We start from the raw sequence: 27,716 nt of genomic DNA, 5'->3' as shown, positions 1-27,716 counted from the left end.
TTCACGGTTTTCATTCTAGTTTCCATAAAGCCCAAAGTATAACCTTACATACCTTAATAGCTTTTGCTCGATCGCCAATCCATGTCTTATCTTTCTTTTGAAATGTGCATTCAAATGTAGCTGCAAATGTCGGTTCCGTCCCCAATTCTTGTGCCTACAAAATGTAAACATGAGTAATTGAATTAAATTAACTTATAACTTGTTTAACAGACTTACCAGTCGTTTGCGATGCTCCCCAATGTTGATACAGCCCCCAGCATATGTGGCAGACCCTTCACTAGAACTAGAAGATCGATTCTTTTTATTCTGCTCACTGATTTGCTGACTCTTCTCAGTTTCCCAAATTCTGTTAATTTCCGCCCAATTGTCAGCTGTAATAAAAGCCGGCTTCACTCTCCTACTCTTCGCTCTATTCATCACATTTCGTATGTGATCACTGACTTTCTTCTGAAAAATTCTTCTCACTTCATTCTCGAGCTGGTCATCCCACCTGAACTTCCGCTGCAATCAATACAAGCAAAACTGAAAGTTATTATGATGGTCACATATCCATTACCATGCACCAGACAATTCGGCGATAGACTTTGTTAAGTTCATCTCGGGGAAAATATTCTTTCCCCTTTAGTACCGAAAACTAAAGAGCTGTTCTGGTCCCTTTACATCATTCTTGACCATCAATATACTACACCGAACTTAGTTGGTAAGAAAATAGAATATTTAAAACTTACCTTGAACTCATTCCACCACAAATCTTTCACCTCTTGTGGAACACTTCTGTAATTAACATACTCCCCCATCCAATAGTTTTTTATTATTTTATTCAGTTCCCTTACAACAAACGTAGCATCCGTGAATCTGCAAACATACGGATATTGTGCAACATCGACAATTCAGTTGACATCCATATCGAAAGCCATAAATATTACATATACTAAAAAAATTTTGAAGTACTTACGAATCTCCAAATGGGCATATCAGGATTCGGTTATCTTCTTGACCTTCGTTTCCATCATTATGCGAATATTGCGCTGAATAATAAGGTGGAACAGAAGGAAAGGGAGCCAAAGGTGATTGAACTGGAGGAGATTGAGTTGGCATGTGGCCAAGTCCCATAACATGTTCTTGAGCGTTGGAGGAAGGACCAACGTGTCCATATTGTCCATCAACATATCGTGGTTGCGGGTTAGATGAAAGAACAGGAGACGAGGAAAGGGCGGGGGATGAGGACGTTGAAGAGGCTGGTCTTCTATGCACGTGACCTCCACGTTTAAACTGACAAGTAGGAAGGTTAGATAAATATGTAAAAAAATATGAACACGTATTACGGAGACATAATGAGGTACATGACGAAGCTTACCATTTTGATAGGCTGCAGAAAATGTTCCCTCTTAATTAGCCAATGCCGAGTGTTTATGACGTGCAATTTCCTACGAACAAATATACTATGAATCGCACTCATTTTGATATCAAACATCAATATATGAGCACGATATGCCATGCTAAGCCGACATTAGCCATAATTAACCACACGATCCACTTTCAAACCACACGATAATTCATCAAGTACAAGAACAACCATGAAACATCAATTTCAGCCACATGATCTTCGTTCTCGGCCACACGATCATCAATTAAAGTGGCTGGCTACAGGCATTATAAGCCTTTAATTTTTTGGGCATCTAAAAAAATTTAAATTTCACTCAAAGTGGGTGGCCACAGGTATTCTAAGCCATTATGTAAAGTTTTGAAATTTTGTGGCTTTTATTATTTTTTAATTTTTTTGGGCATCTAAAAAAATGTAAATTTCACTAAAAGTGGGTGGCCACATGTATTATAAGCCATTCTGTGATGTTTTCAAATTTTTAATTTTTTATATTTTTTTTGGGCACCTACAAAAATTTAAATTTCACTCAAAGTGGCTGACCACAAGTATTTTAAGCCATTCCGTGAAGTTTTGTAATAAAATTAATTTTATTATTTTTGCAATTTTTTGGGCACCTAAAAAAATTTAAATGTCATTAAAAGTGGGTGGCCACGGGTATTCTAAGCTATTCTGTAAAGTTTTGAAATATATTTTTTTGTAATTTTTAATTTTTTTGGCCACGTAAAAAAATTAAAATTTCACTCAAAGTGGGTGGCCACAGGTATTATAAGCAATTCTGAGAAGTTTTCAAATTTTTTACATATTTAATTTTTTTTGGCCACCTAAAAAAAATTATTTTTCACTCAAAGTCGATGCACATGTATTCTAAGCCATTCTGTGAAGTTTTGAAATTTTTTATTTTATTATTATTTTTACATTTTTCGTGCACCTAAAAATTTACAATTTCTCTCAAAATGGTTGGCCACAAGTATTTTAAGCCATTTTATAATATTTTGAAAATTTTGAATTTTTTATTATTATTCTTTTTTCGGGCACCTAAAAAAAATTAAATTTCACTCAAAGTGGGTGGCTATAGTTATTTTTTGCCATTTTGTGATATTTTGAAATTTTGGTTTTTCTAATTTAAAAAAAAATTCACCAAATTTAATATTTTCCCGAAATATGACTTTTTAAATTTTCACGAAATTTTTCGAAATTTTTCTAGAATTGTTCAATTTTAATGCATTTTCTAAATAAATGCTTAATCAATCACCCGATGATCATTAAACTGTTAATCGGCAATATAATGAACAAATTAACCGGTCAAATATCGATCAAAGCCACATGCAATCCTCAAATCGACTCCTAACTTAGCCAATCAATCAGACACTAAACAATCCCTAAACAAGTCCGATTAATACTCATTATAATAGGTAGCATTTAGAGAGTTGCTTACTTGGTTCAAGGCCAAGAAAAATCCAACAATAATTAGATTTTGCGACGGTTAATAGTGGCGGGCTCGGCACGGGCGGCGGCTGGGCGGCGGCTGGGTGGCGGCGACGGCGGCGGCCGGACTGGCGGCGAGCCGGATGGCGGCGACGGCGGCGACGGCAGTTGGGCTGGCTGGGCGGTGGTAGCCGGGCGCGGCCGGGCGGCGGCGGCTAGACAAAGCGAGCCGGGCGGCGATGGCCTCGAGGACGGCGAGCCGGGCGGCGACGGCCTCGAGGACGGCGAGCCGGGCGGCGGTGGCTAGACGGCGGCGAGCCGGGCGGCGACGACGGCCTCGGGAGGCGGCCGGGCGGGCGACGGCGAGCCTCGGCGAGGCCGGGCGGCCGGGCTCGGCGACGGACCGGGCGGCGGCCGGGCGGGGACGGCGAGCTCGGCGGGGCCTGGCGGCTACTGGCGGGACAATGAGCTCGGCGAGGCTGGGCAGCCTGCCGGGCAGCCGACGGGAGCTCGGCGAGGCCGGGTGGTCAGCCGGGCGGCGACGGGGAGCCTGGGCCGAGGCCGGGCGGCGACGGCTGGGCTATGCGGCAAGCGGGCCGACGGCGAGCTCGGCGAGGCTGGTCGACGACGGCTTCAGGCGGCTGCGAGGCGGGCCGGCGAGGTGCGCGGGCGAGCGAGGAGGCGGCGAGAGGCAACCCCACGCGCGGGCAGACGACGACGGGGATGGCGGCGACGGCGACGGTAGTACACTCGGCGAAGAAGACGAAGAAGACGAAGAAGAATAATAAGAGGCGAAAAACAACAAAAAAATGTTAGAGAGGAAAAGCTGACCGGGGCACGTGCGCGTGCAGCCGGGAGAGAGAGATTGCGACAGACATTTTTCGTCCGTCGCAAATTTGGTAGGGAATTTTTTTTCCCGTTGCAAATTTGCGACGGATGTTTCGTCCGTCGCAAATTTGCAACAGACGCAAATTTCCGGGTAGTTCGTCGCAAATTTGCCACGGACGCAAATTTCCGGTGAGTCCGTCGCAAATTTGCGACCGAAAAAACAGTCCGTCGCAAATTTGCGACGGACTTTTTCGTCGGTCGTAAATTTGCGACGGACTTTTTCATCGGTCGCAAATTTGCGACGGACTTTTTCGTCGGTCGCAAATTTGCGACGAACTGTTTTTTCCGTCGCAAATTTGCGAGGGAATTTTTTTCCGTCCCAAATTTGCGACGGACATGTTTTGGTCCGTCGCAAATTTATGGCGGACATGTTTTGGTCCGTCGCAAATTCTTTTTCTCCAATTCAAATTCTTTTTTTCCATCACAAATTTGGGAGGGAATTTTTTTTTCCCGTCCCAAATTTGCGACGGACTTGTTTTTGTCCGTCGCAAATTTGTGATGGACATGTTTTGGTCCGTCGCAAATTTGCGACGGAATTTGTTGTGTCTGTCACAAATTTGCGACGGAAGAAATAGTCCGTCGCAAATTTGAGCGGAATTTTTCCCGTTCCAAATTTGCGACGGACCAACATAATGTCCATTGTAAATTTGCGACGGACATTATGTATGCCGTCGTAAATTTGCGACGGCATTTTTTTGTCCGTCGCAAATTTGCGACGGAGGTTGTTGTATCTGTCGCAAATTTGCGACGGACATTATTTTGGTCCGTGGCAAATTTGCGACGGACATTATGTTCGTCCGTCGCAAATTTGCGACGGACTTTGTTATGTCTGTTGCAAATTTGCGACGGGAATATTTTCCGTCACAAATTTGCGACGGAATGTTAGTGCATCGCAAATTTGCGACGGACTTTGTTGTGTCCGTCGCAAATTTGCGATGGACGAAATTATTTTCCGTCGTAAATTTGCGACGTATTTTTTTCCATCCACAATTTTGCGACAGACAATATTTTTCGGTCGCAAATTTCGACGGATTTATTTCGGATTCCAAAAATAAAGGACATTTTCGAATCCATCGCAAATTTTGCAACGGATTCGAACAATTGCCGTAAATTTGCAAATCCGTCAATAATTATTCGATGAATAGTAGCCACGAATAAGTTGTTGTCGTAAAATGAGCAACGAATTTAGCGACGATCCAAATCCATTGGAAAATATAATATCGCAAATGTCATCACACGAATAATATTTGACTTGTCGTCATTTAGCGACAAATTTTCCGACAATCAATTAAATTAAGAAGAATAAGCGACAACAACAGTAATAACAACAACAATAATGTTAATAACAATATCAATAATAACAAGAACAATAATAATAATTATGACAACCAAAATAACTCTTGTCGCAATAATAATTACACATCATTAGTATTTTGTCACAAAAATTTTAATCTTCGTCTTCGTCTTCCAATTCTTCTTCGTCTTCATCATCTGTCTCAAAATCAGATTCTGAACAGTCTTGTACATTTAATTCGCAAATTTCTGTTGGATCCACATCTATCATAGCTCCACATGGATCTCGTAAAATTGAAATGTTATATTCCTCAGTTTCAACCGTGTTAGAAACTTCCTCTTGTTGATAGGCTCTATCCTTCCAGTGTTCCTCGATTTTTCTCCATGCTTTGATTTTACATACAGCCCACCGATCAGCTTTATCACGTTTCAAACTAGGATATGATACATAACATACTTGAATTGCTTGTTGTGCCAAGACAAATGGTTCATATTTCATATACATTTTCTTGTGATTTATTTCAACCAAATTAAACTTCGTATGCACCTTCATTCCTTTGACGGGGTCGAACCACTTGCACTTAAATACCACAACCCGCATCATTAATGGTCCAGGGTACTCTTTCTCTATGATTTCATCCAACAAACCATAAAAATCATCTTTTGAACTACCACCATTGGATGACCGAACAGACACACCACTATTCATTGTGGCTTTTCCCATTCCATATTCTTGAGTGTGAAAATTATATTCATTTATGAAATATGCTGGCCAACTCCGCACCCTTAACTGTGGACCCCATGACAGATAATATAGCAATCCTTGCTCTCCAAGTTCATCATGATTATTGTGAACCTAAGGTTACACACGCAAAATCAATAATATATATTTCAATAAATGATGTATAAAATTTTAATAAGGCAAGTGAACGGTCCATAGGCAACTTACATATGTTTTGAACCATGATGCAAATTGTTCGTCGCACATACGGTCAAACTCATTTTGTGGTAGTCCATACATTGAAGTTTGGAAAATCCTAGTAATAAATATCATTTATATATTAGAAAATATTTGACACACAATATATATATTTGCAAATTTACACTTACTCGAAGTATGGCTCGACTTCTGGGCAGTTCAGTAAAATATATGTATGGGCTGCATGCAATTCTTCGCCTGTTAGGTAACGAGATTGACATGCGCCGCTTGGTCGACCCAGATAATTGAAAATAGAGAATGGGCGGCGACTGGGATCAATGGGGCCCTCATCATTTCTGCCTGCTCTCCGCCTCTTGCACAGCACATGCGGCTCAAAATAGTATGATGCAAATATTGTTACTTCTTCCACAATATATGCATTACAAATTGAAGCTTCAACACGTGCCTTATTCTTCACTTTTTTCTTCAAATGATATAAGAATCTAGTTGCAATAGAAAGAAGTTTATCGGAACATAATATATAATAAAGTAATTTGAACTTTATTTAAGAAAAAAAAAATTTACCTCTCAAATGGATACATCCATCGAAATTGGACGGGACCTGCAACTTTGGCCTCATAAGGCAAGTGAACTAAGAGACGCTCCATCGAATCAAAAAACGATGGAGGAAATATCCTTTCTAAGTTGCAAAGAATAATTGGAATATCTCTCTCCAGTTTCTCCAACAACTGCCACCAATCTCGAGGGTGGAAAACCGTTGCGAACACCGAGCGAAATGGATGGAGCGAGGACCTAGAAGTGGATATGAGAGCGATCGTCCAAGTCCTCAAGAGCAAAGACAAGCAAGACTACTTGAGGCTCGGGAATTTGGCTCTAAAAGTGAATAAGATAATGGCAGTTTCAGCTCCTTTGCTAACAGGCATTGCCGCAGCTGGCTCGGCCTTCGGTGGCTCAACAGCCACAACAGTGGCAGCCATCGCCGGTGCGATGGCGGCGATCATCAACGGATTCGAGCATGGAGGTCAAGTCGGCATGGTCGTGGAGATGTACAGAAACTGCGCGGGGTTCTTCGATCTTATGGAAGAGACGATCGAAGCGACGCTCGAAGAGCAAGACTACAGCAAGAGAGAGAATGGAGAGCTGTTCGAGATGAAGGTGGCCATGAAGCTAGGGCGGAGCTTGTCGCAGCTCCGAGTTTTAGAATGAAAATCAATGGCTTCTTGTGTAGAAGGGACCGAGGTGGATGAGTTTGGAAGCAAGCTTTTCTGGACTCCTTTGAACAAAGATATACAGTGTATAGATGATACATGTACAATGAGGGTCATCAAACATGATTTTTTCTTTCTTTAATACTTTGTAACAATTAATTCCACAAAAGAACAAATTAAAAGCATTAATTGATAAGCGGGTCTGATTTTCACAACCACATTTCATTCCATTAATTAATTAGCCTGTGTAAAAAAATGTCAAATGGACAATGCTTTTATTATATATCACGGTAGCTAAATTTGAGTCCAATTTTTTTTTTCACAATTATAGTGATGATAAAAAAAATTGAGTCCATCACTATAATTGTGAAAAATAATGTGTCTTAATTCTTAAAATATGAACTTGTTGGCTGGGTCCGCCTCTCTTGTTGGGCCCAGATAAAACGTAAATACAAAAAACAGAAAGTCAAAAAGCCAAAAAAGAAGTGAAAGTGGGGCTGCTTCGTGCAAGAACACATGGCTTGTGTACGAGATTTATCTGCTCTTCATATACATGTGGTCTTCCTTCACCTATTAGAGTCGAGTTGTCTTCCGGTTTATGTCATTATGTCGCAGATGATGTTTTGACTTTGATCAATACTGAACAATTTGATCTTGAAAGCTATACGTATAGTGTCATTTGAAATAATGTATGTAACGACGTAGTCTGACAAAGGGGAGAGTGTTTGTAGAGGCCAAAGGGCCGGATAAGAAATGGCTCCTAGCAGACTTTTAGAATGTCGAATGAGGCGGGAATGAACCAAATTGCGCAATGAAGTGGGAGAAAGTATTTTTGGGATATATATGTACATGCAAAACTGGAATTAACATAACAACAACATTTAGCATTAGAACTTCAATGTTAAGCATGCTCAAGTGAGAGCACTGCTAGGATGACTGACCTTTTGGAAAGTGTCCATCTATACACCAAAGGACAAAACCTGAAGCTCGAGATAGGATGGACCAAAGAGGATAATACCTCGAATGAATTAATCTTAGGGTGTCAAAATATGATATCAAAGTGAGACCTTCTCCAGTAGGTATGTGCTTTGAGGACAAACCACACAGAAGCTAGTGGGCCTATAATAACCTAGTTCGACAGTGTTCACCGGGACAGAAGGCAAGGAGCAATTCCTTGCAGGCTTCTAAGATGGCAAAGAGAATAGAACCGAACTGAATTGTGTATCTAATAGGGAGAGAGTGTTCTTAAGATATATATGTGAAATTGAAATTTAACTCACAAAATGTGTTTTTTGACGTAGCAACAACGCTAAGCATTAAAACTCCAATGTTAAGCGTGCTTGGGTGAGAGTACTACCATAACGAGCGACCTCATGGGAAAGTACCAACTTGTACGCTAAATGACAAAATTGTGAGGTTTGGTATGGGATGGGCTAAAGTGGACAATTCCTCAAGTGAGTTAATTTAGTAGTATCACAAGAGCATGACCTTCTTCCGTAGGTGTGTGGTTTGAGGACAAACCATGAAAAAGTTGGTGAACCTATAATGACCTAGTCCAACAAGGGTAATGAGTGTTCGCTGGGGTTAGAGAACTCAGACAATGAATGGCTCCTAGTAGGTTTCTAGAATGCTAAATGGAGTAAAAATGAACCGATTTGCGCACCGAACACGGGGACGAACATAGGGAAAGTGTTCTTGGGATATATCCGTGAAACTGAAATGAACTCACAAGAGGCGTTTTTGCACATAATGACAACGTTTAGCATTAAAAATCCAATATTAAGCATGCTTAGATGAGAGTATTATCAGGATAGGTGACATCTTGGGAAAGTGCCCACATGTACAGCAAAGGATAAAACCGTGAGATTTGGTATGAGACAGACCAAAATGAATAATATCTCGAGTGAATTAATTCATGATTATTCAATAATTATTGAAGTAGTTTTTCCACTTTTGTATGTAAGTTTGTGAGCAACTTTTATATTATTTTAAAAACGCCGGTCAAAGTAGGCCTACTTCTTGCTTAAACATACTTACATACTAATGCGATAACATTACAGTGGCTCTTTAAATAACCATGACATTTATGACATTACTCGTTTTCATGACTTCGAAGTTTACTTATTTAAAGTAGATTGTCTTCATAAAAAGTACGTGTCGCATTATTCAACGGCTAAGATTAGCAAGAAATATAATTAATATCTAACTATGCTTTTTATCCACCCTTTTGTCGTTCGGACTTGACATTTTCAAGCAAAGCAGGCAAAAGTTCACCCTGTATCGAATTGACTCGCCCACACATTATAGCCAATTCGAAGGAAAAATCAAAAAGTCAAACGCCCGAAAAATTCAGTTGACTGGATCGCAAAAATAATGAACTCAATCCAAAACTGACCAATGCGAAATTGGAAATCGACCCGACCCGAGACCCGATACTCTGTGAATTCCAGAAAACTCCATTTCAAGAAATGGTCAGAGCTAGTTTGCCAATTAATTTGTCATATCAGCAATATCAAAAGGCCCATTCATAACAAGAGCATATCATATGTAATTCGAATTGGGTTCGCCAATAAATATGAATAATTAACTAATTATTTCCATAAAATAAATCCCCATATACGTGTGTGAGTGAGTGAGAAAGAGCTGTAAGTGGGAAAGGGTAGAGAGGTCTAACTATTGGGGCTATACAAATTGATAAAAGAGGCATAACCTCACGGGACGGTGGCGCATGTCGCATGCGGTAATAGTAAATGCTTTTCTAAATCCATTCTATTTGACCAAATTAATTTTAAGATTTACACTAATCAGAACTAGAATAATGGTAATATCATGAAATTTGAACATATGATAACAGTTTTATTTATCAAAGAATATAGTCATCCGTGTTCATTTCATCGAGTAGGACAAATTCTATTTATGCGAAAGCAATCTTTCACAATTCTAGCGAAAAAATAAGTGACGTAAGTATTACCCAAAACTAAAAAATATACTGATACTGATTTTCAGAATTATTATATTACTCTGCTTGTTTAAATGTTCCATTCATGTATTAGGAAGTGATTAACAAAATTTACGACCTCTTCAATTGGATGTTTGACTTGTACAAAATCAAATAATAGAAAAGGTCAGACCCCAGGGGCAGAGTCAACACCTTGTGTTCTACTGTCGAATTTTCAACAATCACGACCTCTTCCTTTTACATCGCCTCCGCGTACTTCTCACATATAAATACGAACCCCAACCTCCTTAACCAAAACCACTTCAATCCTCAAACAAGCAATCCTCTCAAAATCATCACATTCACACCCTTGAAACACAAACAAAAGCTTAACAGCAACACAAGGCTTGTCACCTTCATCAATGGCCGCTTTACAAGCTTCCTCTCTCTTAGTTTCTTCTTCTTCTTCTTCCTCTTCGGGTTGTTCTTCAAAGAGAACGATCATCGCATCGATCCAAGCCCCGAAGCCCTTGACACTCCGGCTCGCTGATCCAAGCTTGATGATCACGAAGAAGCTAGTCGAGGAATTGAGAACCAGGAATGGTTACGCCTTTGCGGAGCCATTACAAATGGACGTCGCCCATAAAGATAGGGCTTTGGAGCCGCGCCTATCGCCTACTCCTTCTATCGAAACCATCACGAAGCTCTATGCAATCTTGGAGGCTGTTGAAGACAGAGTGGAGATGCACCATAACATCGGTGAGCAGCGAGACAACTGGAACAAGCTCCTGTTGAACTCGGTCAACATGATGACTCTCACTGCCACAACCATGGTGGCCATGGCTGCGGTTGCACCGGCTCCGTCGCTGAGAGCATGCTCGGCTCTCTTGTTTATCGCAACCACTGGGATGTCGCTTGTGATGAGCAAAATCCAGCCCTCACAGCTGGCCGAAGAGCAACGCAACGCCTCAAGGTTGTTCAAGCAGCTCCAGAGCGAGATCAAGTCGATGCTTGCACTCCAATCTCCATCTGCGTCAGACGTGAAGGAGATGATGGCGAAGGTGCTGGCCCTTGATAGGGCTTATCCGCTGCCTCTGCTGGGAGCAATGCTCGAGAAGTTCCCTGCGAAATTCGAGCCCGCCGCATGGTGGCCTAGGGTTTCCAACAACCGCCGCCAATCTCGAGGGTGGAAAACCGTCCCGAACACCGAGCGAAATGGATGGAGCGAGGACCTAGAAGTGGAGATGAGAGCGATCGTCCAAGTCCTCAAGAGCAAAGACAAGCAAGACTACTTGAGGCTCGGGAATTTGGCTCTAAAATTGAATAAGATAATGGCAGTTTCAGCTCCTTTGCTAACAGGCATTGCCGCAGCTGGCTCGGCCTTCGGTGGCTCAACAACCACAACGGTGGCAGCCATCGCCGGTGCGATGGCGGCGATCATCAACGGATTCGAGCATGGAGGTCAAGTCGGCATGGTCGTGGAGATGTACAGAAACAATGCGGGGTTCTTCGATCTTATGGAAGAGACGATCGAAGCGACGCTCGAAGAGCAAGACTACAGCAAGAGAGAGAATGGAGAGCTGTTCGAGATGAAGGTGGCCATGAAGCTAGGGCGGAGCTTCTCGCAGCTCCGAGATTTAGCACGAAAATCAATGGCTTCTTGTATAGAAGGGACCGAGGTGGATGAGTTTGGAAGCAAGCTTTTCTGAACTCCTTTGAACAAAGATATACAGTGTATAAATGATACATGTACAATGAGGGTCATCAAACATGATTGTTTCATTCTTTAATTCTTTGTAAAAATTAATTCCACAAAAGAACTAATTAAAAGCATTAATTGATAGGCGGGTCTGATTTTCACAACCACATTTCGTTCCATTAATTAATTAGCCTGTTGATATTTTCATTTTTTTAGTTTTCCTATGTAAATAATTGTCAAACGGACAATGCTTTTATTATATAATATGGTAGCAAAATGTTTTAAACTAAAGGCATTTTCTAAGACAAAATGAGTCCATCACTATTATATATAAATGTGAAAAATAAAGTGTTTTAATTCTTATCATATGAACTAAATGATAAAGTTGCCAGTTGGGAAAAAATCGTTTGTAAAATATGGTATTAAGATACTATCACGAAATAGATATTGATTGGGTCATATGATTCTATATGCACAGACTCTCAAATCTTGATTAAATACTCAAAGTAAATTTATTCTCCTAGTCTGGTTTCGACCCATATAAACATTCGATATCTTATCTAATTTAGGTATTTTATAATTTTACTAAACGATGAAGCAATTTCATAAGGCCATGGTTTTAATTTTTTATGAACGTTAGATGTGTAAAGAAAAACGAAGGGCAATGCGTCATACCTTTTTCACGATGTGGACACAATCAAATGGTTGAATTCCTAAATGTCTCCTACCGCAAAAAAGGGTCTCTATGCGAGAGCGGCTTTGAATTTTCTGAAAGAGTTGACCTTTCTTACGAATGCAGTTTCTCTTTGCCCTTTGTTCTTGGGCGTTGACTTGTTCTTTGTTCCATCCTGGAGCAGCAATTTGAGCATACTTCGTAGTGTTTAAATGCTCACTCAAAAGTTTAAATTGATAGATGGAGCAAAATCATATGTACACGAAAAGCATATAAATCCATGGACAATTGATGTGGGATATTTAATGCAGCGTCATGGCTTTTCTCTTTCTGATTCTAAAAAGGTTTTTCACGTAAAAATATACGTGTCTTCTTCTCTGATTTTTCTCTTTTACATTTCATGTTTTTAACCCTATCGGCTTAAACTTTTGGGATGGATATTCTAATATGTTTCAAATTTTGTAGCTAAAGATGGTTCTGTCTTCTATACGTGTGTTCCTTAAAATGCTCGAATTGTTTAGTCTGAATTTCATTTCTAATTTTTCATATTTTAGCCATATCTACGGACGGATGCCATAATATCACGGTGGGTCTTTAAGTAACCATTACATTTATGACATCACTTGTTTTTATGGCTTGAAGGTTTACTTGTTTAAGATAGATTGTCTTCATAAGAGTATGCGTTGCGTTTTTTAATGAATAAGATTAACAAGAAATATAATTAAAATCTGACTATGCTTTTTAACCACCCTTTTGTCTTGACATTTTCAAGCAAAGCGGACCAAAGTTCACCCTGCATGAAATTGACTAACTCACACATCATAGCCAATTTGAAGGAAAAATCAATAAGTCAAATGCCCTAAATTTAAGTTGACTAGATCGGAAAAATAATGAACTCAAGGCAAAACTGACCAATGCAAAATTGGAAACCGACCCGACCCGACCAAAACCCGATACTCAGTGAATCGGAGAAAACTCCATTTCAAGAAATGGTTAAAGCGATATGTCTATAGTCTAGCAAGAGCAATACGTTATTCGAATTGGGTCCGCAATAAATATGAATGGTTAATTTGTTATAGAGCAATATCATACGTAATTCGAATTGGGTTCCCCATTAAATACGAATATTTGATTTATATTTCTGAAAAAATCACTAAAAAATAATGTATGTGAATTATATGTGGGAAAGGATTGAGAGGTCTAACTATTTGGGCTAGCAAAGTTGACAAAAGAGGAAAAGGTTCGCGAGCCGAGGGCGGCATGTGGTAATAGTAAATGATTTCATAAGTTCATTCTGTTTGACTAAATTAATTTCAAGATTTACTCAAATCAAAACTATATTAATAATTATATCGTGAAATCTGAGCATATGATAACGCTTTTTTAATGAAAGAATATAGTCATCCGGATCCTATATATTGTCCATGTAATGCTACAACCCCGTTTATTTATGCAAAAGTGATCTATCATAGGTATTACCCAAAAGGAAAAGATACACCGACACCGATTCTCGAAATTACTATATTAAATAATGTGACAAATTGTCATTCCAAAAGTTATATATGACTCGCTTGTTTAGATGTATACTTGCAATGCGTCATAATTCATTAACGTACCAATTAATATTATGATGAGAACATATGTTATAACTTATTACTACAATTAATCGTGATTCTATTTCATAAGTCACGTATGTATGGGGTGATGCAAAAAATATTTACGTAGCGTTTCATGTTTGAAGTGTACAAAATCAAACAAAAGAATAGAAAAGGTCAGCCTCGTGGGCCGAGTCAACCCGTGTTCGTCAGTCAACATTTTCAACAGCTACGACCTCTTCTCTTCCCGTTTGCATCGCTTGCTTCAGCATATAAGTACAACCCAAATGAACCTCCGACCTCCATAACCAAACCCACTCCAATTCTCTTTCAATCCTCTCAAGAACCATCAAATTCACACCCTTGAACCACACACACAAAAGATTAACAGCAACACAAGACTTGTCACCTTCATTAATGGCTGCTTTGCAAGCTTCCTCTCTCTTAGTTTCTTCTTCTTCTTCCTCTTTGGGTTGTTCTTCGAAGAGAACGATCGCCGCTTCGATCCATGTCCCGAAGCCCTCAAAGCTCAGCCTTGCTGATCCGAGCGCTGTGATCACGAGGAAGCTAGTCGAGGAATTGAGAACCAGGAATGGTTACCCCTTCGCGGAGCCGCTACGGATGGACGTCGCCCGGAAAGATAGGGTTTTGGAGCCGCGCCTATCGCCCAATTCTTCTATCGATAAGACCGCAAAGCTCTATGCAATCTTGGAGGCCGTCGAAGATAGAGTGGAGATGCACGATAACATCGGTGAGCAGCGAGACAACTGGAACAAGCTCCTGTTGAACTCGGTCAACATGATGACTCTCACTGCCACAACCATGGTGACCATGGCTGCGGCTGCGCCGGCTCCGTCGCTGAGAGCATGCTCGGCTCTCTTGTTTACTGCGGCCACTGGGATGTCACTCGTGATGAGCAAAATCCAGCCCTCGCAGCTGGCCGAAGAGCAACGCAATGCTTCGAGGTTGTTCAAGCAGCTCCAGAGCGAGATCAAGTCGATTCTTGCGCTCCAATCTCCGTCTGAGTCAGACGTAAAGGAGACGATGGCAAAGGTTCTGGCCCTTGATAGGGCTTATCCGCTGCCTCTGCTCGGAGCGATGCTCGAGAAGTTTCCCGCAAAATTTGAGTCTGCCACATGGTGGCCTAAGGTTTCCAACAACCGCCGCCAATCCCGAGGACGGAAAATCATTGCGAACACCGAGCAAAATGGATGGAGCAAGGACCTAGAAGTTGAGATGAGAGCGATCGTCCAAGTCCTCAAGAACAAAGACAAGCAAGACTACTTGAGGCTCGGGAATCTGGCGCTAAAATTGAACAAGATATTGGCGGTTTCTGCTCCTTTGTTAACCGGCATCGCCGCGGCTGGCTCGGCCTTCGGTGGCTCGACGGCCACGACGGTGGCGGCCATCACGGGTGCGATGGCGGCGATCATCAACGGCTTTGAGCATGGATGTCAAGTCGGCATGGTCGTGGAGATGTACAGAAACTGCGCGGGGATCTTCGGGCTAATGGAAGAGACAATCGAAGCGACGCTCGAAGAGCGAGACTACAGCAAGAGAGAGAACGGAGAGATGTTCGAGATGAAGGTGGCGATGAAGCTGGGCCGGAGCTTGTCGCAGCTCCGAGACTTGGCAAGAAAATCAATAGCTTCTTGCATAGAAGGGACTGAGGTGGATGAGTTTGGAAGCAAACTTTTCTGAACTCCTTTTTCTGAACTCCTTTGAACAAAGATATGAAGTGTACATATAATACACGTACAATGAGGCTCATCAAACGTGATACTTTCCTTCTTTAATTCTTGATTCATATTTCATGTACATTTTGTGGCAGAGGAAGAAATATGATCCAAGTATCAAAATCACTACAATATATTTTTTTCAATATGGGCACGCAATCCAATGGTTGAATTCTTGAATGTCTTCTAATGCAAAGGCGGTCTCCATACGAAAGCGGCGTGTCGACCTCACCTCACCGGCACATGCAGACTCGCTTTGCCCTTTGCTTTTGGGCATTGACTTTTGCGTTGTCGTGTCCCTCCATAGGGCGGCAAATTGAGCATCTCGTGGTCCTTTGTGTAGTCCTTGATTAGAGTGTTTTTAAGATAGCAAGTGAAGGTCAGACCACACGCGTACCCTGGACATAAACGATGTGCGATACTTTAACGCCACATTTTCACGTGCTAAAATGTCGAATCCAGAGGTTAAGCTAACCAAATGTAAGTAATGAAATATAAATCTCGTAAATAAGTGACGCAAAATGCTTTAACAACTTCAGTCTCTTCTATCAAACGTTATCGTCGAGGCGCGTGCTTCTTAAATGCTCGATTCACTACTTCGTTCGAGCTCGAGCTTAAGCAATCCACTAGAGAATATATGTTCCTAATGACTTTTTTTCCCAATGAACTATTACATATATTATGTACATGAGCTCTTACGTTTTAATCGCGAGACCTCCTCTACTATACAAAATCGACATCGTGGTAATTACGCTCGAACAGCTGTAAGCTAATGAAAAAGCATCTCCCCTAGATTAACCTAGTCATAGAAGTCTAAACAATCAACAGTACAAAGTACGAATTTGCACCCAATTTGTCAGAAAATAAGTACGTAATCTTTGTGGGTAAGGGGCCGCACTGCGAAAGATTAAATAACAAAGTCACCTAAAAATAAACAAAACCAAGGGACAAGTGGCTTAGGACCAAATGAAATTGCAATTTAAGGCCTATATTTTCGTGCCACACAATCTTAAATATTTGAACAGCCATGAAAAAGAAAAGAAAAGGAAAAAACATACGCGTAGCTTGTCATTTCTGACTGGGAGCGTCGTCGTTTTCGCGTTCCCGTTTGGTGAATCTTTCTTGGATCTCTCCATCCCCAAAAAGGATTCAACGGTGCACTGCTTGTTGCCTTCTTGAAGTTCAACATTTTGGCATGACTCTTTGACCATATGGACGTATACCTTCCCACCACGCGGCTGTTTTTTCAAGGATTTTTGGGGAACGGATCCTGGATCTCTCAATGACCGTAGGATAACGAGAGAGCGAAATTTGCCCGTTTGATCGTAAAGTCTTTAAATTTTTGTGTGCCATGACGTTTTGCATAGAAGGTATGAAAAGTTGGAAGAAATTACGGCCAGTTAAGAACCAAGAATCCCTTTCTCAAGAGAGTTTGTATAGAAGTTACGAAAATAACAAGAAATTACGGTCCGTCAAGACCTGGGGATCCTCTCTCCCTCCAAATTTTCGATGATGTTGGTCTTCTTTAAGGCCTTCTAGAAGTTCATCTTTTTTCCTAATTTCCGTAGTTGTAGGTAGTATACCGGTATTTCATCGAGGGTACGCGAAAAGGAGCGTCTTAATAACAGTCATCTTTTAATACTTACCAACTCTTTCAAACATTTATCGGTACCGAGAAAGCTATCTTTTTTTTTTCATAACAATATAGTAGAATTTTCGCGGGGTTGAATTATCGCATATGTTCAAGTAGCGAAGTTAATATGTCTCCAAAGGTGATTCCCATGGAAATCGAATGAACAATATTTAATTTAGTTAAAACAAAGTTAAACCAAGATGAGCATTTTTATGCTCCGTTTTCTTTGTTACATCAACGTGCACCAAATATGTGCCAAGAATCAAGGAATGAAAGAATCATGTTAATGAGCCTAACTTGTACATGTACATTATGTACCAGCTACTATCTTGTTCAAAAAGAGTTTCAGAAAAGCTTGCTTCCGAATTCCTCCACCTCGATGCCCTCTAAGCAAGAAGCCATTGATTTTCTTGCCAGGTCTCGGAGCTGCGACAAGCTCCGCCCCAGCTTCATCGCCACCTTCATCTCGAACATCTCTCCGTTCTCTCGCCTGTCGTAGTCTCGCTCTTCGAGCGTCGCTTCGATCGTCTCTTCCATGAGCACGAAGAACCCGGTGCAGTTTCTGTACATCTCCACCACCATGCCGACTTGTACCCCGTGCTCGAAGCCATTGACGATTGCCGCCATTGCACCAGCGCTGGCTGCCACCATCATGGCCGTCGACCCGCCGAAAGCCGAGCTGGCTGCGGCGATGCCGGCGAGTAAAGGACCCGAAACCGCCAACATCTTATTCAGTTTTAGCACCAAGTTTCCGAGCCTCAAGTAGTCTTTCTTGTCTTTGCTCTTGAGGACTTGGATGATTGCTCTCATCTCCACTTCCAGCTCCTCGCTCCATCCGTTTTGCTCCGTGTTCATGAAGGTTTTTCGCGATTGGCGGCGGTTGTTGGAAACTCTAGGCCACCACACGGCGGGCTCAAATTTCACGGGGAACTTCTCGATCATCTTTCCGAGCAGAGCCAGTGGATAAGCTCTATCGAGCGCCAGCACCTTCTCCATCATCTCCTTCACGTCTGACTCCGTCGGAGACTGGAGTGCTAGCATAGATTTGATCTCGCTCTGAAGTTGCTTGAACAACCTCGAGGCGTTCCGCTGCTCTTCGGCCAGCTGCGAGGGCTGGATTTTGCTCATCACGAGCGACATTCCGGTGGCGGCAGTAAATAAGAGAGTGGAGCACGCTCTTAGCGATGGAGCTGGCATGGCAGCCGAGATGGCCGCCGCGGTGGTGGCGGTGAGGGTCATCATGTTGACCGAGTTCAGCAGGAGCTTGTTCCAGTTGTCCCGCTGCTTGCCGATGTTATCGTGCATCTCCACCCTATCCTCGACAGCCTCCAGGATCGCGTAGAGCTTCGTACTCGTCTCAACAGAACCAGTAGGCGATTGGCTAGGCGAACGGCGTGGCTCGGAAAGCCTAACTTTCTCCACGACGTCCATTTGCAAGGGTTCCGTGATGGTGTAGCCGTTCCTGTTGCTGAACTCCTCGACCAGCTTTTGCGTCATCGCCGAGCTCGGATCGGAGAGGCGGAGTTTGGGGAGCCTCGGGACATGGATCGAAGCCGAGACCGTTCTCTTCGAAGAACGAGCCGAGGAGGATGAAGAGGGGATCAAGAGAGAGGAAGCTTGTAAAGCGGCCATCGGCGGAGGTGATCAGCCTTGTGCGAGCGTTTTTGAGAGGATTGACTGAGAATTGGAGTGGTTCTGGCTATGGAGTTTGGAGGTTCATATTGGTTGTACTTATATATGCTGAAGCAAGCGACACGAATGGGAAGAGAACTGGTCATCGCTGTTGAATATGTTGACTGAAGAACACAGGGGTTGACTCAGCTCAATAGCTTGACGCGTTCAGATGCACTTTTTCATTTGCCTTTAGCTACAGCTTCAGCCGTCAAGTTCAACAACAACTGCGGTTTTAAGCTGATTCAAAGGCTCATTTTTCAAGCAGTTGCCCGGGTCTGGGGTCTGATCTCTTCTTGCTTATGCATAAAATTTACAAGAACCAATGACCCACCAGGGCACATGTTAGACCTAATCCAAGATTAGTAACTATTCCAACACCCGGTTGCACGCGGGGATACCAGTTCGAAATTCGGTTTTAGCAAGCGGGAAAGGTAAGTCGAGATCTCTTCGCTCGTTAACCCCTCCTGTCTCGACGATTGCCCTGTCGTGATAGGACGGAATGGCGCATGACATGTGCGATTCTATAGGTGCCGTAATAGGTATGAACACGCCTACAACCATGACCCACCTAGGCACATGTTAGACCTAACCCAAGATCAGTAATGATTCAAACACCCGATTGCCTGTGGGCGATACAAGTTCGAAATTGGTTTTAGCGAGCGGGAAAGGTAAGTCGAGATCTCTTCACTCTCGTTACTCCTCCCGTCTCAATGATCACCCTATCGTTATAGGACGGAATGGTGCACAACGAGTGCGATTCGATAGGTGTCATAATAGGTCCAAACACGCCTACCGCCATGACTCACCAGGCACATGTTAGACCTAACCCAAGATTAGTAATGATCCAAACACTCGATCGCACTTGGGGGATACGAGTTGAAAGTTCGTTTTTAGCGAGCGGGAAGGTAAGTCAGGATCTCTTCACTCTCGCTACCCCTCCCGTCTCGGTGATCACGCGGTCGTGACAGGACGGAATGTTGCGCGTGACGACGCGCGATTCAACAAGTATCGTAATAGGTCCGAGCACACGTCTGCAACCTACCTAACATCGAGAGAAAGTCAGATTTCATGTTGCCCATTTGATTGGACGGAATCACATGGATTTCACATTTACGTAGAAAGTCCAAGCATCTTTTAACCGAGGGTTTCCATTCAACAGGCAGCGTACCTTTTATGGAAACAAAGGTCAAGTCTTAGGGAGTTGAGGCGGGTCGGTAGCTAGATAGATGGAATTAGCTAGGTATTAATCTATGATCAAGCAGGTAATCTTCATTCTTTGAGAATAAGCAGGCGACATAAACCTTTGTCCTTATTATGTGAACATGATTCTGCATATGTAGAGGAGATTTTAATGCCGACCATGAACGATGACTCCTTTTGTTCGAGGAAATAGCCCAACTTCGCGGCAGAAAGTACAATATGATATAAGGAAAAGAAAGGAAAAGAATGCGCGATGACGTAAACACTCCTTTTATTTTCTATAAATAGGAAAATAACACAAATGATCCCTGAATTTTGGCTCAATTTACTATATGATCCATGAATTTTTAATTTATTCTATATAGTCCATGAATTTTAGCCTAATATGTAATTTGATCCCTCAACTTTAAAATTGTTCAATATAGTCCCTGGACTTTTGGTACATGTTTAATTTAGTCCCTAATTATATGAAAATGTTCAATATTATCCCTGAACTTGAATTAATGGAAGGACACCATTGAACATTTTCGTATAGTTTAGGGACTAAACTGAATATATAACAAAAGTTCAGGGAAAACATTGAATAAATTAAAAGTTCATGGACCACATTGCACATTGAAGTAAGGTTGAGGGATCACATTGAATAAATTTAAAGTTTATAGACGACATCGTACATTTGGCCAAAGTTTAGGGACTATTTGTATCATTATCACTTTTATAAATATATGTAAAATAAGGTTATAAGTGAGAGAGAATGATAAGTTTGTTTGTTAGTACACAAATCCCTCCAAATACTCCGAGTCCCTCCATACTCGTGGTGGCTCGAAGGGATTTAAGTTGTACATGGAATTGACCGGACCAATCCTTTTCTAATGGCGCCGAGCACTGTAGGCCCACGCCCGACCACCGGCGAGGGCCTACTTGCCTTGGCCTCGGCGAGAGCAAAGGCCCTTGCTTGTGGTCGCGGCAACCTTTGCCACCATCGGGTGTGGATCGCTTCGCCCTCACAACCTTCCATAGTGGTTGTGAGGATTGTTGTGGCCACCACTAGGCAAGGGCAAGGGCAAGGGCACTTGCCCGAATCTAGACGAGGGCAAGTAGGCCTTTGCCTGGTTGGGGCGAGGGTTGGCCGCCCTTGCCACGGCCAAGGTGAGGGTCGCCGACCCTCGTTGACGACAAAGAGGGCGACTTGCTTTGCCCCTAGCCCTTACTTGTTTTTATTTTCAATTTCATATTTCTTTTCAATTTGTTCAAATTATTACATCGTAGGCGTAAATTGACGTCATTTTGTTCCAAAAAGCCACACGAGTTGGAAAAAATAATCACAAAACCACATGTGCATTTCCGTCCATTGGAAATTGCCAGACTTGATGGGAAGACTGAAGTGCACAAATTTAATAAATTTTAGGACTTACATGCACGAATTGAAAGTTCTAGAACACAAAATTGACAAGTTTAGGAACTGCAATCATAATTTTTCCGTTCCTTTTTTCTTTATTTTTTGGGAATTTCTCACCTCCCAAGGTCAACCAAATATCATTCCTACCAATGTTGACATATACACCAAAAGGGAGTTTGGATCTGGCATGGTAGAAGGCGTTGAAAGTGGATCGAGTCTTTCATATATTTTTGTTTATTTAATATCACAAAAAAAAAGAATAAGAAAATGAAGAAAGAGACCCCATACACCATTCCTTTATTTATATTATTATTATTATTATTTTCTTTTGGCCAATAAAAACAAAAATGCATCTGCATATTCTATTTCCAAAAGAAAAATACAAAAATAAAAAAAAGAATCAGAAAAATATAATCCATATATTAAGATGGAGATTCTTATGGAGCCCTATAGAAAAGAAAAGAGAACTCGTCAATTAAAATTGAGTAATTGCTCTAGAAATAAGTCTGCCCGGAGTGAAGAAATAGTCTTACAAATTTGACTCCTATTTGTATAATTAAACCAAAAGTGGGCTTTGTATTTTTTTTAATGGCTTTCCCAAATTACCCCTACATCAACTAATAAGAAAATAAAATAAAAAAGGTATAATTACCATTTTCAATAACTTTCATTTGTTGAGGAAATTATCCAATCGATTGTAAAGCTATTGTGCAGTTGTCAATCAGTCCTAAATTTTCTGGTTTTGCCAATTTTATGCTAGACCTTCACATGCGATTCTAATGTAATTATTTCGGTCAATTCTCGTCGAAACTTGCTAACTTGATAGTGTACCACGCAGAACAACTGACGATAACTAGATCGCTACGTCAGTGACTTTCGACGAAAACTGATTGGAATGATTACATTTTTATTAGTGCACATATGTTTAGGAGCAAATTGGTAAAATTGAAAGGTTTAGAACTAAATTGACATTTATACAATAGATTTAAGACCGATTTGGTAATTTTGCCTCCATTTATCTCCCTTTTTGTTTCCAAAATTTAGTCTTGCATCAAAACTTAAAACTATAGATTACTCTCTCCATTAACTACTCAATTTACAAATATTTAATAACTACCAATTGCGCATAAAGTAACTCATCCGCACATGGTTTCCCACGTTCTCCCTTTTCATTTAATCAATCATACTTTTAATTAAGATTTTCATGGGTACTTGAACATTGCATTAACAAGTCAGAAAGAGCTCGCAGTGATTGGTGGATCGTTCTTTCAAGGCCTTTGCTTAGACACTTTAAAATATTAATTAAAAAATTTATACATGACAATCCTAATAAACAACATTTAATGTCTTTAGGTATAGAAAAAAAATATATATTAGTGATTTTTAGGATTTTATAAAAATGGAATCTTTAATGCTAACCCAGCACAAAGCTCGTGCCCTTTCTGCGGGAAGGCAATCATGAGTACACGAAGTTTCCAACAGTCCTCGAATTTGTTAATATCTACTATATTCTCTAGTAAAATTATTGATACACTGAGATCGATTTACATAATTTATTTATAAAATAATGTGCTAATATTCTAATGGAGTGATGAATGCATCCCCACTTCCTTAATGACCAATTTTATTGTGCGACATCGTCATCAATATTTAAGAAATTCTTACTATATCTAGTATTCTTAGTTTTGGGGTTTTGTTCGAAAATCCAAATTGTAGATTTTTAAAATTAAGGATGAAAATTGATACAATGGTGGAAAACTAAAGATGGGTTTTGAAATTTTTGCCAAACTAAAATGAGGCTTTGTCGATCATCATCACTAATTTAAGCTGTCCACGTGACAAATAGAAATCACCTGACTAATTTAGTTAGATTACAATATTTAGTAAAGATTTAGGGCTGGTTTATATTTTTCAATAATGATTCGTGATTTAGTTGCACCACTTAAAAGATATAGGATGTGGCTGCTGGAAAATAAATCCCAACCTAATATTAAGTCCTCTCATTACATCTTTCAATATAAAAATGTATAAAGCTTTTTTCGGTTTTATCAACCAAAAATGGCTTCCAGACATTTACAAAAACGTCTTCAGAGATGGGGTAAAATGAGGAGGCCCTCCCAAACTTATGATGCCTTAAAATCAAATATCACAAATAGCCCTAAAGTCAGGGAATCACATGCATTAATCTCTCTAATTTTACTTACTAAATCTTTATGCTTATATACTCGCTACTGATTAATTACGAAAAAAACTCCCATTAACCTCGTTAATTTAGTGATACCCAAGTTGATAACTGTTTATACACGATAGTATGGAGAGTCAAACATGTACTGTATTTTTAATCAACACACTAAATTTCATTTTCTAACCACTACACGCGGTTTTCTATTATACCAAAGCAATTACATTTCTTTTATTATCATGGTCTATTGGAATTAAGCACTGTATATTTATTTATGCATTAACCTTTTTTTGGAAGAGATAATTGTACAAATAGTTCCCAAACTTCGGTTCAATATATAATGTCATCCCTAAACATTTAATTTGTTCAATGTGGTCCCTGGATCATTGGCTCAACGTTCAATGTAGTCCCTGAACCAAAGTTCATGGACCACATTGAATAAATTAAAGATTTAGGGATAACATTGTATATCGGATTGAAGTTCAGAATACCATTTGTGCCATTCTTCCTTTTTTATAATTATGAATTTTCTTAAGCGATGGGTTTTTTTATTGATTAAGCTAATGTCTTACTCGATAAATCAAGTCAATTGTGGGAGTTACATGGCAGTTAACACATGAAAGGGGCTGCTCTAAAATCTCAATCCTCTCAACCTAAGAAGAAGATAAAGAATTTCAGGTGTTAGGGTGGCCATTGAATTAAGCTAATTGGAAAGAAAGAATTTTGATTTGCATTAATTGGAGATAAAACCAGAAATTTCCTGTACAAAAAATCGATGATTAGTCACAATTGAAAGGAAATTTTTTTTGTTGCAAAAAAGTCCATAATTCTTATTGAAGAAACCATGAGCAAGAGAGAGAGAGAGAGAGAGAGAGAGATCGATCTTGAGAAAGACGGCAACTTTTCTTCTTTGGGTCACTCTGGCTCTGCAGATCTCGTCGCTCTGTTTGTTCATCTCCTTCTTCTTCTTCTTCCGTTGGCTTTGGTCTCTTCCTTGTTCTAGCGCCTCTCCGTCTCTCCGATCAAGAAGCCCCGTCTCTCTCCGTTGGACCCCACCTCCGACCTCCCCCTCCCCCCTCTTCTTTAACTCGAGAGAAAGACACCCCCCATCATGATCTCCACACACCCTCCTCCTCCTCCTCCATTCCTCCTGATCTGAAACGCACGCACCCTGTCTCTCTCTATCCCCCCGTGTGTAGAAAGCAAGGAGACGGGAGAAGCGATGATCCAGCTCCTGTTCGCGGCGATATTCGCCGAAGGGTCGCTGATACTGCTGCTGCTGTTCAGGACCCCGCTGAGGAAGCTCGCGGTCGTAGGGCTGGATCGGGTCAAGCGCGGGCACGGGCCGGTGGTGGTCAAGACGGTGGCCGCCACCGTCTGCGTCGTGCTGGGCTCCGGCGTGCACAGCATGGTGAAGATCCGGCGGCGCGGGGCGGCCGAGGACGGCGGGGCCAACCCGACGGACCAGGTCCTCATGGCCAAGCACCTGCTCGAGTCCACTCTCATGGGTGAGTGACGGGTTCTTAGGATTTCTGGTTTTGATCGGTGAAAATGTGATCTTTTTCCATGTGGGTGTGTGTGTTTCTGGATGGTGGTCACTAAAAGGTTCCCAATTCGATGGTCCGGATGGAGAGTTTTGATACTTAGATTCGGGTTCGATTCGATTTAATGTAGTCCTCTTGATGAGAACCAGTTATTCCTCGGTGAATTCGAATTGGTGGGTGCCGGTTTTGAGCGAATTGGAGAGGTGCTGAAGTGCAGGCGAACAGAATGACAAGAAAGTGAACGGAAAGGTTTGATTGCCAAGTAATTAGGTGCCTAGTTTTGATTCTGCTTTGGTTTTGTCATTGCAATTGGTGGATGATCTTGTTTTTACAATCTAGACTAGAAGGAAGCTAGCCGTGTTTTGATACGACTCCTTATTCTGTTTGAGTGAACTGGATTTGATGGTTTTGGTGGATTGATGGAAAAGTTGTGGGTCTTTGATCACATTATATTGCCTTCGGATCTCCATGAGCCCTTAGTCTCGGTATCTCTGGGTCTTCTTAATTTTTATTTGGACATACTTCTGTTTGGAATATTCTTAGGCTGCATCGTATTGATTTAGCCACTTTGAGCAAGGATGGGATTTCTTTCACAGGACTACACTTTTTTTCTACGGAAAAAGAAAAACAGAGTGCCCAATCGAATTCCTTGCTGCAATGTCCAATGCAGCATCTCTGTTTTCAATTTTTGGACATGATGGTGGAAACCTTGAACAACAATTCTAGCAGCATATAATAGAAATAATTATATATTAGTCATACGGGAATTTGATATAATTGTGCTAGTAGTACGTGGTAATCGGTTGATTATGCCTTGTTAGTTTTACAGTATGAACCTTGAAGCCGTCGAGTCCTCAATCAATTATGTCATTTGGGTAGTAATCTGCTCCATACAAGGATGAGGATTAGCAGAGACAAAGACTGCGTCTGTGCTAATGTAAAAAAGTAAATTCGTCATCTAACAATTCGAATCGCTCTTTAGATAACTCCATAATATGCGTATTAATGTCTCTCTACTAGTTCTATACGATCACAATTGTGAATTAATCTACAACATGATTCAATCATATATAGGCTTCTTCTGAGTTACAACACTGTCTTTCTATATTGGCCCTGCAACTCGTTACTCATGTTGCCTTTCATGAAAATGATTCATCTGGGCCATTACGTATCACTCCTATCTAATGTTGCGCATTTGCCTTTCGCTGCAGAACCTTTGTTTCAATGGGTAGTTGTTTTGCAGGAGCCACCTTGTTCCTTGCTTTGATGATAGACAGACTGCATCACTACATCAGAGAGCTCCGACTGCGAAGGAAGAGCATGGAGGCTGCGAAGAAACAGACCCGACCCTTTGAGGACGGGAAAAACGGGAACTCAGAGGAGCTCAAGAACTTGGAGGAGGAGACGAGAGCTTTGAGAGAGAAAGTCAAGCAGCTGGAATTGGATCTCAAGACGAGGATCAAGGACGTGCACGCCGCAGAAGCCAACTCGATCGCTCTGAGGAAACAATCAGAAGGGTTCCTTCTTGAATATGACCGTCTGCTCGAGGAAAACCAAAACTTGCGGAACCAGCTGCAATCACTGGATCGGAGGTTGTCGCGTTCGGGAAGCAAGAAGAACACCTGAGAGGCTAGCTAATCTTTTCGGTGTAGACAAAAACTGTTCATTGTACTCTGTTCTTGGTTTCATTTTATCTGTTCTTGTTTTCTTAGTGTGTATATTTTGGAAGCTGAGGCATTTGTTCAGGTTGGTTATACCTGTGGTTGAATCACATTTGGGTTTTGTTAAGATGAAGAGAATGACAAGGAAAAAAGGGGACAAAGGTTGGAAAAGGAAGAAACAATACGAATTCATTTAACCTGTGCTTTACTCAGTGCCAGATGATATTTCTTGTTTGGTTTATTACAGTTTAAACCTTGCGTGCAAGGAATTTTCTTCTACATTTGTCTGTTCATACATCTCATTTTGCTCCTCCTCATCTAGTTAAGTTGTCTCAGTTGGCAAAAAGTATGTTGCCTCCCGGTCTTCGATGGGCTCTCAAGAAATCATTCCGTAATGCGTCATGTTGTGCTCGAGTTTATAGTGTCGTGATATCTGTACAAAGTGTTTGAACACCATACTTCTCATTTTGCTCCTCCTCATCTAGTTGTCTCAGTTGGCAAAAAGTATGTTGCCCCTGTGTCTTCGATGGACTCTCAAGAAATCATTCCGTAATGCGTCGTGTTGTACTCGAGTTTATCGTGTCGTGATATCTGTACAAAGTGTTTGAACACCATTAGGTAAGTTGTCCGTTTTGACGCTTAGG

The 27,716-nt window shown here is 41.3% G+C and overlaps 4 protein-coding genes across 4 annotated transcripts; 3 read left to right on the top strand and 1 right to left on the bottom strand.

Moving 5' to 3' along the window:
* Positions 1 to 10,414: 10,414 nt before the first annotated feature.
* Positions 10,415 to 11,921, top strand: LOC130139369 (probable F-box protein At4g22030). Its single transcript, XM_056316180.1, has one exon. The coding sequence runs from the start codon at positions 10,499 to 10,501 to the stop codon at positions 11,783 to 11,785; it is 1,287 nt and encodes a 428-aa protein (XP_056172155.1). The 5' UTR covers positions 10,415 to 10,498; the 3' UTR covers positions 11,786 to 11,921.
* A 2,336-nt stretch (positions 11,922 to 14,257) lies between these two features.
* LOC130139333 (probable F-box protein At4g22030) lies at positions 14,258 to 15,744 on the top strand. Its single transcript, XM_056316128.1, has one exon. The coding sequence runs from the start codon at positions 14,461 to 14,463 to the stop codon at positions 15,742 to 15,744; it is 1,284 nt and encodes a 427-aa protein (XP_056172103.1). The 5' UTR covers positions 14,258 to 14,460.
* Positions 15,745 to 17,661: 1,917 nt separating this feature from the next.
* LOC115688114 (probable F-box protein At4g22030) lies at positions 17,662 to 19,101 on the bottom strand. The gene has a single exon (XM_030613857.2). It carries the CDS (start codon positions 19,042 to 19,044, stop codon positions 17,758 to 17,760), a length of 1,287 nt encoding a protein of 428 aa, XP_030469717.1. The 5' UTR covers positions 19,045 to 19,101; the 3' UTR covers positions 17,662 to 17,757.
* A 5,677-nt stretch (positions 19,102 to 24,778) lies between these two features.
* LOC115688110 (uncharacterized) lies at positions 24,779 to 27,243 on the top strand. Its single transcript, XM_030613852.2, has 2 exons — positions 24,779 to 25,375; positions 26,655 to 27,243. The coding sequence occupies exons 1-2, from the start codon at positions 25,090 to 25,092 to the stop codon at positions 27,035 to 27,037; spliced, it is 669 nt and encodes a 222-aa protein (XP_030469712.1). The 5' UTR covers positions 24,779 to 25,089; the 3' UTR covers positions 27,038 to 27,243.
* The last annotated feature ends 473 nt before the right edge of the window (positions 27,244 to 27,716 follow it).

The sequence above is a fragment of the Syzygium oleosum genome, unplaced genomic scaffold, assembly GCF_021117445.2.
Source record: "Syzygium oleosum isolate NSW1041296 unplaced genomic scaffold, Sole_v2.1 Sole_v2.11, whole genome shotgun sequence".
Lineage (NCBI taxonomy): Eukaryota > Viridiplantae > Streptophyta > Magnoliopsida > Myrtales > Myrtaceae > Syzygium > Syzygium oleosum.
Note: the sequence above shows the minus strand (reverse complement) of the source record. Positions and strands in the feature narration are given on the sequence as shown.